We start from the raw sequence: 14,564 nt of genomic DNA, 5'->3' as shown, positions 1-14,564 counted from the left end.
CGGGGCAGCAATGGCAGGGAATCAGGGCTGCTTTTCTGGCAGGAGGGGGAATAGGCAGCTCAGGCTGAGCCCCTCAGCCCGGTTGGGCATTGTTTCACGGCTCTATGCAGCGAAGTGCGTGGGTGCTCAGCCCATCCCTCGAGATCCCAGGAGGCCGGGGATGAGGCCTCGGGATGGCGACAGGGAAGGGTTCGTCTGCTGACAGGCCACACATTTCCCACGGCTCTGTGGTAATCGAGTGCCGTAAGATGTCTCAGAGCTGCTATATAATCACCCCGGAGGGCGTTAAACTTCAGCCTGCACCAAGGTGGTTGCCTGCAGCACACCTATGGCATATGCCTTCCCCAGGTAAGGGATGGAGTGGGGGTCAAAAAGCCCTTGGAGGGAGGCGAAACAGAGCCCTGGCCTGGAAGCTGCATCCCCCCAGCACCTCCAGGGATCTGGGGGTGGCCCTGAGCATCGCACAGTGCTGACCCCAGGCCCGGCATCCCTGTGCACGCACGATGGCACTCCCCACCCACACCCTAAGAGCATCCCGTGGGGTTCCTCCACTGCTCCGGTGCTCCCGCAGCCAGTGGAGCTGCCCCCGAGTCCCAATATCCCAAATCATCCCTCCACTGCAGCCCTGGGGGCTCCCAGAGCCGTTTTCCCCCGCAGCTCTCGGAGCATCACCGAGCACCACCGGGCCTGCCCCCGGCCCTGCCCCCGGCCCCGGCATCCCGGCGCAACACCCCGCACCCCCCCGCGTCCTCCACCTCCCCCCAGGCCCCACGGCGGGCGGCGCATGTGCCGCGCAGGTCCCGCCCCGCTCCGCCCCCGCCACCGCCCCGGGGCGCCGCTCTGCGCGCCCGGCTCCGCTCCGCGTCCCGCTCCGCTCCCCGCTCCGCGCTCCGCACTCCGCTCCGCCGCCAAGGGGCGGCCCAGGGGGGCGGCGGGTCCCGCTCAGCCCCCGGGGAAGGCGCGGGGGGGGCGATGCACCGCGCCGCGCTCCGCCCGGCCCCCCCGCCGCTCCGCCGCCGCCCCGCCGCCCGGGCGCCGCCCGCCCCCCGCCGCCGCTGAGCCTGGCCCGCCGCCGCGGCCTCCCCCGGCGGCGCCGCCCGCCCCGGGCTGCCGCAGCGCCGCGATGGAGACGGCGGAGAAGGAGTGCGGAGCCCTCGGCGGCCTCTTCCAAGCCATCATCAACGACATGAAGGTAGGGACCCCCCCGCTACCGCCACCGTTCCGCTGCCGTGACAGCGCTCCCCCCGCACCGGGCAGCCCCCGCTCCCGCCGCTGCTGCGAGCACGAACCGACCGGCATCGCGGACCGTAACTCCGCGTCAGCCCCGCGGCGGGTACCGGGGCTCCGCTGTCCAGCCCCGGAGCCGGGCATCGCGACCCCGTGTCGGGTATCGCAGCCCCACATCAGCGCCAGGTCGGGTAGTGAGGCCCAATATTGGGCATCAGAGGCTGGCACTGGGCGTCAGAGCCCCGCATCAACCCCATACTGGGCATAAGGGCCACATATCGGGGCATGGGAGATGAGCACTGGGTGCCGGGGCCCCACATCAACCCCATACTGGGCATCTGGTCCCCACTTCAGGCACTGGAGACTGGCACTGGGTGTCAGAGCCCCACATCAACCCCATGCTGGGCATCAGGGGCCTGCGTTGGGCATCGGACCCCACGCTGGGGATCGCAGCCCCATATCAGCCCCGTATCCGTCACTGGCTACCAGAGCCCCGTGTTGGGTATCGGAGCCCTGTATCAACCCTGTAGCCATCAGTGGGTATCAAAGCCCCATGTCGGGTATCATAGACCGGGCAATGCTGCCCCACATCAGGTACCACTGGCCCCACATTGGGCATCACCACTGATTTGGGGCATTGTGTTGTCCCTGCCACCCTCCACTCGCCAGCTTGGATTTCTGCCGGACCCGCTTGGGTTTGCACCAGTGGAACAAAAAGGTCTCCCAGCTCCTCGATCCCATTTCCCAGCCTGGGGAGGCAACATCGCCTCCACCCTCCCTGGGAGCAGGATGGGGCTATGTTTAAAAAAAGGCTTTTTTGTTTGTTTTCATTAAAAAAAAAAAAGCTAGGGGGCATTTTTCCCCGGGGGCTGAATGGGGAGGGGCGGACCAGCCGGGTTTCTTCATCTCCGGGGGCCAGAATTCCCGCTGCCGGCTGCTCCTGTGCTGGGGTTTAGCCCCAGTCATTTTTGGGAGGCAAAAGCTCTCTTCCTCCTCCTCCTCCTCCTCCTCCTCCTCTTCCTCTCTTCTTGCTGCAGCCCAGTCCAGACAATGCTGTCATTGCCAAAGCAGGGGAGGGGGGATAAAAAAAAAAAAGCCTTGCTGAGGAGATTAACCCCTTCGAGGGGCGGTGGTGGCTCCGCGGGGCCTGGCTCCAGCTCGGGACTGGGAGAAACCCTCGAGTGAGAAAACCCCAGCTGTCCCCAGGCGCCAGCCCCAGGGCAGTGGGGACCCGGGCTGGTGGGGGTGTTGAGGTGATCAGTCCCTGCAAAAGCCTTCACCCCAACCAGCCCCTCCTGGCAGCCCTGCTGAGCCCCATGTCCCCATGGTGGAAGTGGAGGCAGCCTGTGCCTCAGTTTCCCCACTCCCCCGCTGAGGCTGCAGAGGGGATGAGCCAGCCCGGAGCTCTTACCTCCCCAGCTGGTGCCAGTGTGGCCATGCAGCGGCATGCCCAGCCCCATCGGGATGTGGTTGAGGCAGGAGCCCCTCACCATGGTGTCACACACCGGCATGCACGAGGAAGCTAGGCTGGATTCATTTTTGTGCTGTTTGTAGGTGAGAAAGATGAGGAAAAACATCATAATAAAAAGAAGAAAAAGGCCTCACCAGACATGGCTCATACCTCTGCCCAGCACCAGTGGCCCCCAGAGTGCATCATCCCTGTCCCCGTCTCCCAGCCACGTGGGTGTCCTAGCGCCATCACTGAGGGACAGAAAAAATAACCCCCTGCACCAGGAGGTGACAGCGTTGAATGGCAACGATGTGCGTAGGGTCCTGCAGCCAGGCCACCTGCACTGGACATGGGTGCAAAGGGACCTTATTTCAGTGACGAGGGGTTTTTTGGCACCCTTTGGCCTCCAATGGGGAGGACTCAGGCAGTGAAGGCTGGTGACAGTCCCCAAGCTGGCAGCGTCCCCATCCCCAAGCCAGCTTCATTCCTGTTGCCTCTCTTTCAGCGTGCTCAGCGTCCCTGGGTGACCTTGGCATGTCCTTGTCCCTGTTGTCCTCATCCCCATCCTTTGCCCAGCATCATGGCAGGGCTGGGGTCATTGTGACCTGCCCCTTTGTTTGGGGTTGGCATCTGCTCGCACTTCTTAGGGTGGCTGGGGGACAGTGGCCCTACTCTCTGGCAATGGCAGTCCCCAGGGCACTGTCAACTCCTGAGGAAATGAAGGCTTTCATGGTCCTCAAAAGCCAGTGTTGGGCTGGTTCTGTGCCACCTCAGTGCAAACTCTGTCCCTAGAGGTGCCACCAAGCCAGGCTTACAGGGCTGTGCAGTGACCCACATCCCTCAAAGCTGGCTCTGGTACCTATATCCCAGTCTGGTGGCCACCCTGGGGGGAGTTTGCAAGCCCCCAGCACTGCCATCAGATAGTGGCACCAGGATGGCCTCGCTAGGATGGTGGCACCAGGACTGACCATGCTGGGAGGTTTTTGCTGGAATGGTGGCACTGGGACCAGCCATGCTGGAATGGCACCAGGATAGCCACACCAGGATGGTGGCACCTGGCCTAGCTGTGCCCAGCTGGCACTGGGATGACCTCGCCAAGGCAGCACCAGGATTAACCTTACCAGGACAACACTGAGGTGGCCTTGCTGTATGGTGACACCAGGATTAGCCTTGCTGGGATGGCACTGGAGCTGACATTACTGGGACTGGCCTCACTGGGGTGGCACCAGGATGACCTTACTGGGACTGGCATCTCCAAGACACCACGGGGACTGGTCTTGCCAAGAATGGCCTCACTGGGACAGCACTGAGATGGCGTTGGTGGGACAGTGGCGTCGGGACAGCCTCGGGATGACCTCACCACAAGGGCACTGGGACTGGTCTTGCTGGGATGGCCTCACCAGGATGGCATTGGGATGGCCTGGCCAGGATGGCACCGGGGTGGCCTCACCATGATAACACTGGGGTGGCCACCCCAGCATCTGTGACCTGTCCCAGTCCCCACACAACTGCCCCATTCATGGCTGAGGGGGACCCCAGCGCTCTGCTCCTGCCCTGTCAGTCCTCGTGGGCTTGGGGGAGCTGGGGACTGGGGCAATCCACTGTGGAACTGGAGCCCTCCATGATGGTGGCGTTGGACATTTCTGCTTTGGGGGAGGCCATGGGCGCTGGAGGGCTCTGCTCTGCTGCTGGCTGGGGTCTCAAAGCTTCTCTGTGCACCAGCTCCTTTCCTCCTCTCAAATTTCCAAACTCATAAACTGTCATCACACCTCAAGAAAAGAAAGAGAGATCACCCAAAATCCTGAGGTCTCCATGGTCTGTGAGTTTGCATGGCCAGACTGCAAGAGGAAAAATCCAGGAGGGTACAGGGTTGTGCTCAGCCTTTAGTAGCCATCAGAGAAGCCACATCAAGCCAGGCACGGCCACCAAGTTGTCCCATCTCTCTGTAACGGTGAAGAGGAGGTTTGCCCTGCTTGGGGAGGGGGTGACAGGGGGTGAGGGATTCTGGTTGTCACTGTCCCATTCCCTCCTTGCAGAGTTCGTACCCCATCTGGGAGGACTTCAACTCGAAGGCCACCAAGCTGCACTCCCAGCTCAGGTGAGTGGTGGCCAGGGTGGTGGGGGTGGGACAGGGACCCTCCTCCTCCCCACGGGCACATCTCGGGGTGCCCAGCACCCACTGAACTCCCCACTTCACTCTCTCCACCCCAGGACCACGGTGCTGGCTGCAGTCGCCTTCCTGGATGCCTTCCAGAAAGTGGCTGACATGGCCACCAACACCCGAGGTAGGGTCCTCTCCACCCAGGGGTGGGTGTCCCCAGGCTGGGCCAGGCAGGGGGACAGGTGGTGAGTGTCCCCTGTGGGGTGTCCCCTGCCCACATGACTGCGATGGTCTTCAAGCAGCAGCTCCACCATCCATGGAGACATATCCAACCTGTCCCCACCCTGAGGTGAAGCCTCCCCTGGGAAGCAGGATTGGAAAGATGGGGTGCAGCTGGGGAGCGGGTGGGGTGGGCACCCACGTGGGTGCTGCTTCTCACCATCCAAGGTACCCCCTGTCCCCTGCACCCACACAGGAGGTGCTGGGGAGTCCTGGCTGCTCCGGGGGGCTCTGGGGAAGGGGCATTAGGTGGAGAGAGAAGATGCAGGAGCCCACGCTTGACCGCTTTTGGGACAAACCCCAGTCTACTGGGGAGGTGACACGAAGAGCTGAGGCTGCAAGTGGGGCCCCCTACATGCTGCTTTGAGGGATTGGACCCCTGGACCTCTGGACCCTCTCCGGTTGCCTGTTGATGGCGAGGAGCCGCTTCCCACCGCTCGGCTTCTGCCAAGCAGATGGTCCTGGGCTGGTTTGCAGACTGGCGGCATCCAAGCCATCTGGAGCTGCGCAGGGAGGAGGAGGAGAAGGAGGAGTAGGCAGCTTGAGCCTGGATCGGCTTTGCCTCCAAACCCACTAGCCCACTGCACCGGGAGGATTAGGGCTGCCCCAGCTCCTCTCCAGCCCAGGCACCGAAAGCGAGGGAGGGGACACAGGGTGGATGCTGGGGACAGCTGGTGACCAGCACCACTGGAGTCAGTGTCACAGGGGCCACCCAGTCATGCTGCGCTAAGCAGTGGTATCTTGGGGACATCCCTGCTTTTATTGGGGGAGGAGCAGTGGCAGGCAGAGCGGCAGCATGGGGAAACTGAGGCAGGGCGTTGGGTGGAGACTGGCTGGCAGCCTCACGCGCACGGTGTGTGAGCGAGCAGTGGAATCGGATTAGAAGCAGGAGGAGCCAGGATAAGAGCATTAGGAGCTGGATTAGGAGAATACCCCAGTGCAGAAAGCCCTCAGCCCGCAGGGTTCCCTGTTTCCACAGCACTGGAGGGTCTGGGGGTGCTCAAAACTCTTGCAAAGGGTGGAAAGTGTCTCTGGAGGCTTTTTGGGGGGGGAGGAGAAAAACAGAATATCACTCCCTAGCTTGCACCCAGGGATTTTGGGTTGCTGCGCTTCCTGGGATTTGCCAGCAGCACTGCCACCATGTGGCCATCCTTAGGCTTCAGAGTGAACAGGTGTTTCACCAAAACGGGATGCTTATGCTTTCCCTTGCTGGCCAATGTCCCCCAGAGAGCTCTGACTCCCTGTCTATGCCCTTGGGATTGTGCCTGGAGGTGACAGAGCAGCCACCAGCCTGTCACAGAGCTGGGGAGGGACATTGGTCCAGGAGCTATTTGCTCCCGGACGGCCGGTTTCTCTGTCTGTGCCTGTGCGGTAACTCACTCCCTCCCTTCCCTGGTCCACCTCCCAGCACCAGATGTGAGGCAAACTAGGAAAAACCAGGAGTGAGTTTTCATTTTGAAGGACCAGGAAGGGATACTTAGTGCTTTATTTATTAGTGGATGTTGATTTATTTATTTAGTGGATTTGTTGGAGGAAAAAAAGAGACATCCCTGACCCAAAGCATCTCCAAACCCAGGGCATCCCAGTGCTGGTTGTCCCTGCTGTGAGCCAGCCTGGTCCCAGTATACAAACTGAGCTGGTACTGGTGTGGGGGTGTCCCCTGCCCCTCAACAGCACCATTTCACTCCCCCCACTTCCATGTAGGTGCTACCAGGGACATCGGCTCCGCACTGACCCGCATGTGCATGCGGCACCGCAGCATTGAGGCCAAGCTCCGGCAGTTCACCAAGTAAGTGTGCCTGGGGCATCGGTGACATGAGTTGGCCGGGCTCAGCCTTCCCTTGATGAAGAAGATGCTGGATGTCAGCTGGGCCTGGGTTGGGGTGCACAGTGCATCTCCAGCGCTCTCCCACACTCCCTGCCTCTCTCTCTCTCCCTGCTCCAGCGCCCTCATGGAGAGCCTGATCAACCCTTTGCAGGACAGGATTGAGGACTGGAAGAAAACTGCCAACCAGCTGGACAAAGACCATGCGAAAGGTATGGGCAGGATGGGCTGGATCCATGCGGGGGGGCTGCACTGGTCAGCAAGGGGGTTCCCCTCTGACAGCACTTCTGTGCCCCCAGAGTACAAGCGAGCCCGCCATGAGATCAAGAAAAAATCCTCCGACACCCTCAAGCTCCAGAAAAAAGCTCGCAAAGGTGAGGGTTGTATTTGGGGCGGGGGGGGGGGTAGGGTACCCCTACGAGCCCCTCAGCAGCACCCGTGGCCAGGACGGGCATCCTGGATGGGGGCCCCTGGCTGCCCCCCCAGGGATGGTGAGCACTGGGGGGTCCCACTGCTTCCCTCACAGAAAAAAGGGGGTGGCGGGGAGGCGGGGGCACGCGCCCCAGCCCTCGGCCTCTTTTCACACGTTTTCTCTGTCTCCTTCTCTCTCCCCTCCCCTCCACATCCTTCCTGTAGAACTGCTTGGTAAGTGAACCGCTGCCCCCTCTACCCTGACCCTCTCTCTGCTTCCTCATCTGCTCCCCCCACAAGTCTCCCTGGGGCTGGGGCTGCCTCCATCCATCTGTCTGTCCATCCATCCACTCCCTGTGCCCCCCGCCCCACCCCCCCGGCTTTTCTTAGCTTAGCTTGCACCCTCCATCCTGGGACAATACCAGCCCTGCCGCGGTGGCACCCCAGCAGATCCCTGGGCTCAAGTGCCATCAGGGATGGGGACAGGGTGGCAGAGGAGCCCCCCCCAGGGCTTCCACAGGGTGAGGGTGTCCCCAGGCCCTCCTGGGATACAGCAAGGGGACCCTGTGGCACCCGCTGGGATGTGAGGATGGGGTGATGGGGACACTGGGAGCCTGAGGGTGGCCTTGGCTTGGCCGTGGGACCCCCAACAGATATGGGGAGTGTGTCGGTGGACCCCAGTGCTGATGGTACCCCATCTTGCAGGGAAGGGGGACCTGCAGCCCCAGCTGGACAATGCGCTGCAGGACGTCAATGACATGTACCTGCTGCTGGAGGAGACAGAGAAGCAGGCGGTCCGCAAAGCCCTCATCGAGGAGCGGGGTCGCTTCTGCACCTTCATCACCTTCCTGCAGCCCGTGGTGGTGAGCACAGGGCACTGGGAGAGTGGGGAGTGCATTTGCTGCTGCCCAGTGGGTACTGATGCTCCTCTTTGGCTGCAGAATGGGGAGCTCACCATGCTGGGGGAGATCACCCACCTGCAGGGCATCATTGAGGACCTGGTGGTGCTCACTGCCGAGCCCCACAAGCTGCCCCCCGCCAGCGAGCAGGTCAGCGGGGAGGACCATGGAGGGGAGGGATGGATGGGAGAATTATCTTTGGGGGATTAAACCCCATCCTTCCTGCAGGTGATCAAGGACCTGAAGGGCTCTGACTACAGCTGGTCCTACCAGACGCCCCCGTCCTCGCCCAGCAGCTCTAGCTCCCGCAAGTCCAGCATGTGCAGGTACAGTGCAGGGGATGCCGGGAAATCCAGCTCCCTCTGTTAACCTCAGCAGGCTAATGGTGCTAATTATGGCCTTTGGGGGTGCTCACGAAGTGTATGTCCACTTCTATATATCCATATGGCAGACTGGTCCCCAGTAATGTGGAGGAACTGATCTTGGCATGCTGGGATGGGTACAGGGTCAGGGCCAGTGGATCTGTGAATCAGGATGGGTGCCTGGCACGTACCTCGTCCTCTGAGTTTTGGGTGGAGGGTCAGGACCAGTGGATTTATGGGGCAGGATGGGTGCCTGGCACGTGCCCTGTCCTCCAAGTTTTGAGGACAATGTGAGCTGTCTGGGGGGCCCTGGGGGCAAATATGTTGCCTTTGCCATGGTCCCCAGCCTGTCCCCTGTCACTGGGGGACCCCAGAAGGGAAAGGAATGCCCTGGGAGGACGATGTGCCTCCATTTCCCCAGGCTGGGGTGTTGGGCAGGGTGCTGGGCTTGCTGTCCGGGGGCCCTCCACCACCTCCAAACCTCCATCTTAAACTCTCTTTTCCTTCCTTTGTCCTTCCCACTGGCACGTCCCCGTCCCCGCCCCGCGCCCCCTCAGCAGCGTTAGCAGTGCCAAGGGTGGTGTGGCGTGGCCCGGCGGGGCTCAGACCTGCTCACCCAGTTCCACCTATCGCTACCGCAGCCTGGCGCAGCCCCCCGCCGCCACCACCCGCCTCTCCAGCGTCTCCTCCCACGACTCCGGCTTCATCTCCCAGGACACCGCTTACTCCAAACCGCCGTCCCCCATGCCCTCGGACATCACCAGCCAGGTACAGAGAGGGTCAGCGCCACCAACCCCCACCCTGTGCCTCAGTTTCCCCTTCTGTGGGTGGGTGCTGCTGGGTGCAACACAAGGGTCTGTCTGGTGCAGAGGTGATGGTGTCTTTCCAGTTGTGTTGGCATCACAGGACATAAATATTGGGAATATTGAGGGGTGCCAGCCCTGCCTGGGGACACCATAGGCTACACTGAAGGGAAACCCTATCTGTGACCCCCACAGGGGTAGGACACATGTATCCCCCAACCTGGTGCAGTGTAAACAGGGTATTTCCCAATCACCCCAGCCCGGTAACACCCCGTTTGTCCCGGTTCCGCAGCAGGCAACGTCGAGCAAAGCTTTCACCTTTTCCAGCCCCCTCCCCAGTGCTGAGGACGCTCCAGGTCCCTTGGGAGCTGCTGATCCCTGGTGCTGCCTGAGCCCCTGTGGATCCCAACACCATGTCTGTGGGGACCATCCTTTCCCCCAAAAAATTACTTCTGGCTCTGTGGGGCTTGGGGTGAACAGGGAGAAGGGGCTGAACATCCCAGCATCACCCAGCTGGCATCTCTCTGGCTCTGCAGCCCCACTGCCGGGTCAGATCCTGCTTGCCCACCCACATCTGCTGCCACGGGCTGGGGGCTTGGGGGGGCCGCAGGGGCTGTGGGTGCTGCTGTACCTTGGGGTCACGGCTGTGCTGACTAAACAGCTCTTCTCTCCCTGCTGGATCATGGCACGGCTACCTGGCACGGCAGAAATCCTCCAGCTCAGCGTCCTCGGAGGCCTCTGAAACCTGCCAGTCAGTCAGCGAGTGCAGCTCCCCCACATCGGTGAGTGCTGAGCACGGGCGGGTGGTGGAAAGGTGAAGCCTTCAGCATCAGCACCTTCCTCTTCCTCTCTTCCCCTCCCTGGTGCTCCCTGGTGCTGTCCCACATCCCACCAAGGCTGCAATGAAGCTGGTGAGGGATCTGAAGCACAAGTCTGATGAGGAGCAGCTGAGGAACCTGGGGGGTTCAGCCTGGAGAAAAGGAGGCTGAGAGGAGACCTTCTCGCTCTTTGCAACTGCCTGGAAGGAGGTTGTAGCGTGGAGGGTGTTGGTCTCTTCTCCCAAGTAGCAAGTGACAGGATGAGAGGAAATGGCCTCAGGTTGCACCAAGGGAGGTTTAGATTGGATATTGGGGAAAATTTCTTAATGAAAAGGGTTGTCAGGCATTGGAACAGGCTGCCCAGGGAAGTGGTGGAGTCACTGTCCTTGGAGGGATTTAAAAGACATGGAGATGAGGTTCTTAGGGACAGGGGTTAGTGCCAGTGTTGGGTTAATATTTTTACTTAATGATCTTGAAGGGTCTCTTCCAACCAACCAACCAAAATGATTCTGTGGTTCTATGCATTTCACATGTGGGTCCCCCCACACCTCAAGGGGTTCAGCCCCCAGATCCCCTTCACCCCATCCTGCCACAGGACAGAGCATCCCAGGCAGCACCCATGGCTCATAGCAGGGACATAGCATGACCCCATCTGCCCTGCTTTTGGCTTCTGGTCCCAGTGTCCCTAGCATCATCCCATGCCTTGCCTGTTGCAGGACTGGTCCAAGGCCAGTGCCTACGACCAGCCGGTGGTCCCCCCCCTGCAGCGGCGCAAGGACCGTGTGGAGCACCTGCGGGAAGCAGAGATGGGCTCGTCCCCCGGTGGGTACCTGGCCATTGGCACCGAGGATGCTCCCAGGCCCCGCATGTCACCGGCTACCATTGCTGCCAAGGTACTGGCTCTGGTTGGAGAGCACAGAGGTGGTGGGCTTTTGAGGGACATCCCAAGAGAGGAACGAGGGTGCTGATGTTGTCCCTTGTCCCCCGCAGCATGGGGAGGAGGTGTCCCCTGCCGCCAGCGACCTGGCCATGGTCTTGACGCGAGGGCTGAGCCTAGAGCACCAGAAGAGCAGCCGGGACTCGCTGCAGTACTCCAGCGGGTACAGCACCCAGACCACCACCCCCTCCTGCTCTGAGGACACCATCCCTTCCCAAGGTACCCACCCCCTGCAGCGGCGAGGGGCACCTGGGGTCACCTGAAGTGGCACCTGGAAAAGGGAATGGGACAGCAGGGGCTTTGTTGGTCCAGAGGCACATCTGTGTGCACTGGGTGTCTGCATCAGGCTGTGGTTGTGTCATATGGGGGCTGATGGGATGAAGTTGGACCCAAGAGAATGGCAGGAAGACGTTCCACGGGAGGTTGAGGTTGGACATGAGGAAAAGGTTCTTCACCCAGAGGTGCTGGAGCACTGGAACAGGCTCCCCAGGGAGGTGCTACAGCCCTAAGCCTGATAGTGTTCAAGAAGCAAATGAACAACACCCTCAGACACATGGTGTGAATTTTGGGGTGTCCTGTGCTGTGACAGGAGTTGGAGTCAATGATCCTTGTGCATCCCTTCCAACTCGGGACATTCTGTGATTCTATGATTGTGTGTGGTGGGGGTTCAGTGTGCAGCACAAGCTCCATGCCACTGCAGCAGTTTAGCTGGATGTTAGTTGGGTCCTCATGGCTACGGTTGTGCAGGGCAGTGCAATAACAGGCAGCACCATGTAGAGTGTGGTTGGTGGTGAAATGTTTGTGCACAGCATTTGGGTACAGGCAGAGATGGTGGCAGATGGTGGGTGGTGGTTGGAGATCAAGTAACAACAGGGACAGTGGTGTTGTGTTGTGATTGTGTTGTCTGAGCCAGTTGTGAGCATGTGATGGTGGAGTTTTGCTGTGATCATATTGTGATGGTGGTGCTTGGGGTGGTTACGATGATGATAGTTGGGTTTGACTACAACTGTGTGGTGGTGACGGTTGAGGCCAGTTGTGATCATGATGCAATGGTGACAGCTGGGTTTGGTTGTGATCTCAATGTGATGGTTTTGATGCTTGTAGTTGCCTTCTGATGGCGATGGTTTGGTTTGCTTGTAGTTACTTTCTGATGGTGATGGTTGGGTTTGCTTGTGGTTGCTTTCTGATGGTGGTGATTGGGCTCAATGGGGAGCATGTTGTGATGTTGTGCCAGCAGTGGCTGGAGCCAGTTTGAATTGTGTTGCCGTGGTGGCGGCTGAGTTTGGTTGTGGTTGTGCTGCAACAACGTTGTTTGGGGCTGACTGTGAGTGCGTTATGAAGGCAGTGCCAGCTGGGCTGCCCACCACCCACCAGACTGACCATGCTGCCCCCTCCCCAGGTTCTGACTACGACTGCTACTCGGTGAACGGCGATGTGGAATGTGACCCCCAGAGCGACTTCGACAAGTCCTCCACCATCCCGCGCAACAGCAACATCGCCCAGAACTACCGGCGGATGATCCAGACCAAGCGTCCCGCCTCCACTGCTGGGCTGCCCACCGGCACCAACCTACCAGCTGGCACTACCCCGGGGGTGGCCACCATCCGCCGCACACCCTCCACCAAGCCCTCGGTCCGCCGTACCCTCTCCAATGCCGGCCCCATCCCCATCCGACCCCCCATCGTCCCTGTGAAGACCCCCACTGTGCCCGACTCCCCCGGCTACACCGGCCCCACGCGGGTGGGCAGCGAAGAGTGCGTCTTCTATGCCGACGACGCCTCACCAAACCCCCTGGATTTTGCCAAAGCTTCGCCCAAGCGGCTGAGCCTTCCCAACACGGCCTGGGGCGGTGGTGCCATGGAGATCTCCGTCTACCCTGGTGCCACCCAGCACCTCTCTGCTGAGGAAGAGGAGGACCAACAGTTGGCCGCCAACCGGCACAGCTTGGTGGAGAAGATTGGCGAGCTGGTGGCCGGCGCTCACGCCCTGGGAGAAGGCCAGTTCCCCTTCCCCACTGCCCTCGCGGGGTCCGGCCCCGGTGAGGAGACCCCCGCGCCCCCCCCAGCGGCCTCCATGGACCCCCCGGCTGAAGACATGCTGGTGGCCATCCGGCGTGGGGTGCGCCTGCGCAGGACCATCACCAACGACAGGTCGGCCCCGCGGATATTGTGATGACGCCCTGGCCAGCGGGGACGGGCCCCACCGTGGCCAATGGACCCCCCGGGGGCACCCGCTGCACCGCCCGGGGAGCCCCCGCCCGCCGGCACTGCTGCCCACACCCCCTGCTGCCCCTTCCAGCCCAGCCCGTCCTGACACCTTCCCTGCACCGGCTCTCGCTTTACTCTTTTTCTTTTTTTCTTATTAGTCTCTATTTCTTCTCTTTCTTTTCCTCTCTTTTCTTCTCTCCTTTTCCTTTTTCTTTTCTTTTTCTTCTCTTTCTCTTTTCCTTCTTTTTATCTTTTTCTTCCCTTTATTCTTCTGTTTCCTTCTTCTCTTCTTCTCTTTCTTCTTTTTCTTTTTTCCCTTCTTTTTCCCTTCTTTTTTACTTCCTTTTTCCCTGTTACTTCATTTCTTCTGCTTTTCTTCTTTCTTCTATTTCTTTTCATTCTTTCTTCTCTTCTCTTTCTTCTTTTCCCTTCTTTTTCTTCTCTTCTCTTTCTTTTTTCTTCCCATCTTTTTATTTTCTCTTCCCCCTCCTTTCCTTTTGTCTCTTTCCTTTTTTCTCTTTCCTTTTTCTGTTTGCTTTTTTCCTCTCTTTTCCCTCCCTCCCTGGGCACAGCAGCTGTCCCCAACCCCACAGGAGGGGACAGTGCCAGCAGGGCCACTGCAGGAGCAGCACTAGGAGCTGGGGGGCCCTGTCCCTGTCCCCCCGGCTGCCTGCTTGGGGCCAGCACAGCTCAGCCCCATTTTGGGGGTCAGAAGCAGTGGGAAGGGGGAGAACACACACATGTGTGAGAGGATGGGTGGACAGCGGGGGGCAGACACTACAGCCCCCTCCAGCTCGGGGGACACCGGGGCCCAGCGGCTGAGGATGCCCAACCTCCTCTTTACCCCACCAGAGAACACTGGGGAGCCTCCCACAGCCCCCCCAGACCCCCTCCCTCTCCCTCAGCACCAGCAGATCCTGCGCAGGGTCCTGCTGGGGAGGGTGGTCTGGGGGACAGGGGGTTGCACCCAGACCCCCCTCCCAAAACGAAGCAGCTGATTTCTGCCGGCGGCTGGAGGAAAGCACAAACCCCCGGCCCCCCCGCTGTACATAGCCCCCCCTGACACCCTCCTGTCTGTCGCATCGCAGCTCCCCCTTTCTCTCACCCTTAGGAATAATGACTTAGTCCCCCCCACCTTCGATTTAGTCCCCCCCACCTTCTCCTGCCCAGAACCGCTGATGCCAAGTGACAAATGTTTGGGTTTGGGGGAGGGGGGGCAGTCTCTTATTTTGTACAGAAAATGAA

The 14,564-nt window shown here is 60.5% G+C and overlaps 1 protein-coding gene across 1 annotated transcript; it reads left to right on the top strand.

The window, feature by feature from the left end:
• Positions 1 to 1,123: 1,123 nt before the first annotated feature.
• On the top strand, positions 1,124 to 14,190 carry MTSS2 (MTSS I-BAR domain containing 2; the record flags this gene model as incomplete). The annotated part of the gene is made up of 14 exons (XM_080351987.1): positions 1,124 to 1,192; positions 4,714 to 4,775; positions 4,889 to 4,962; positions 6,762 to 6,846; positions 7,003 to 7,094; positions 7,182 to 7,256; positions 7,975 to 8,156; positions 8,235 to 8,342; positions 8,421 to 8,518; positions 9,112 to 9,322; positions 10,065 to 10,139; positions 10,892 to 11,068; positions 11,166 to 11,331; positions 12,512 to 14,190. The coding sequence occupies 14 exons, from the start codon at positions 1,124 to 1,126 to the stop codon at positions 13,282 to 13,284; spliced, it is 2,247 nt and encodes a 748-aa protein (XP_080208113.1). The 3' UTR covers positions 13,285 to 14,190.
• Between the last annotated feature and the right edge of the window lie 374 nt (positions 14,191 to 14,564).

Source organism: Nesoenas mayeri, assembly GCF_963082525.1.
Source record: "Nesoenas mayeri genome assembly, chromosome: 12".
Lineage (NCBI taxonomy): Eukaryota > Metazoa > Chordata > Aves > Columbiformes > Columbidae > Nesoenas > Nesoenas mayeri.
Note: the sequence above shows the minus strand (reverse complement) of the source record. Positions and strands in the feature narration are given on the sequence as shown.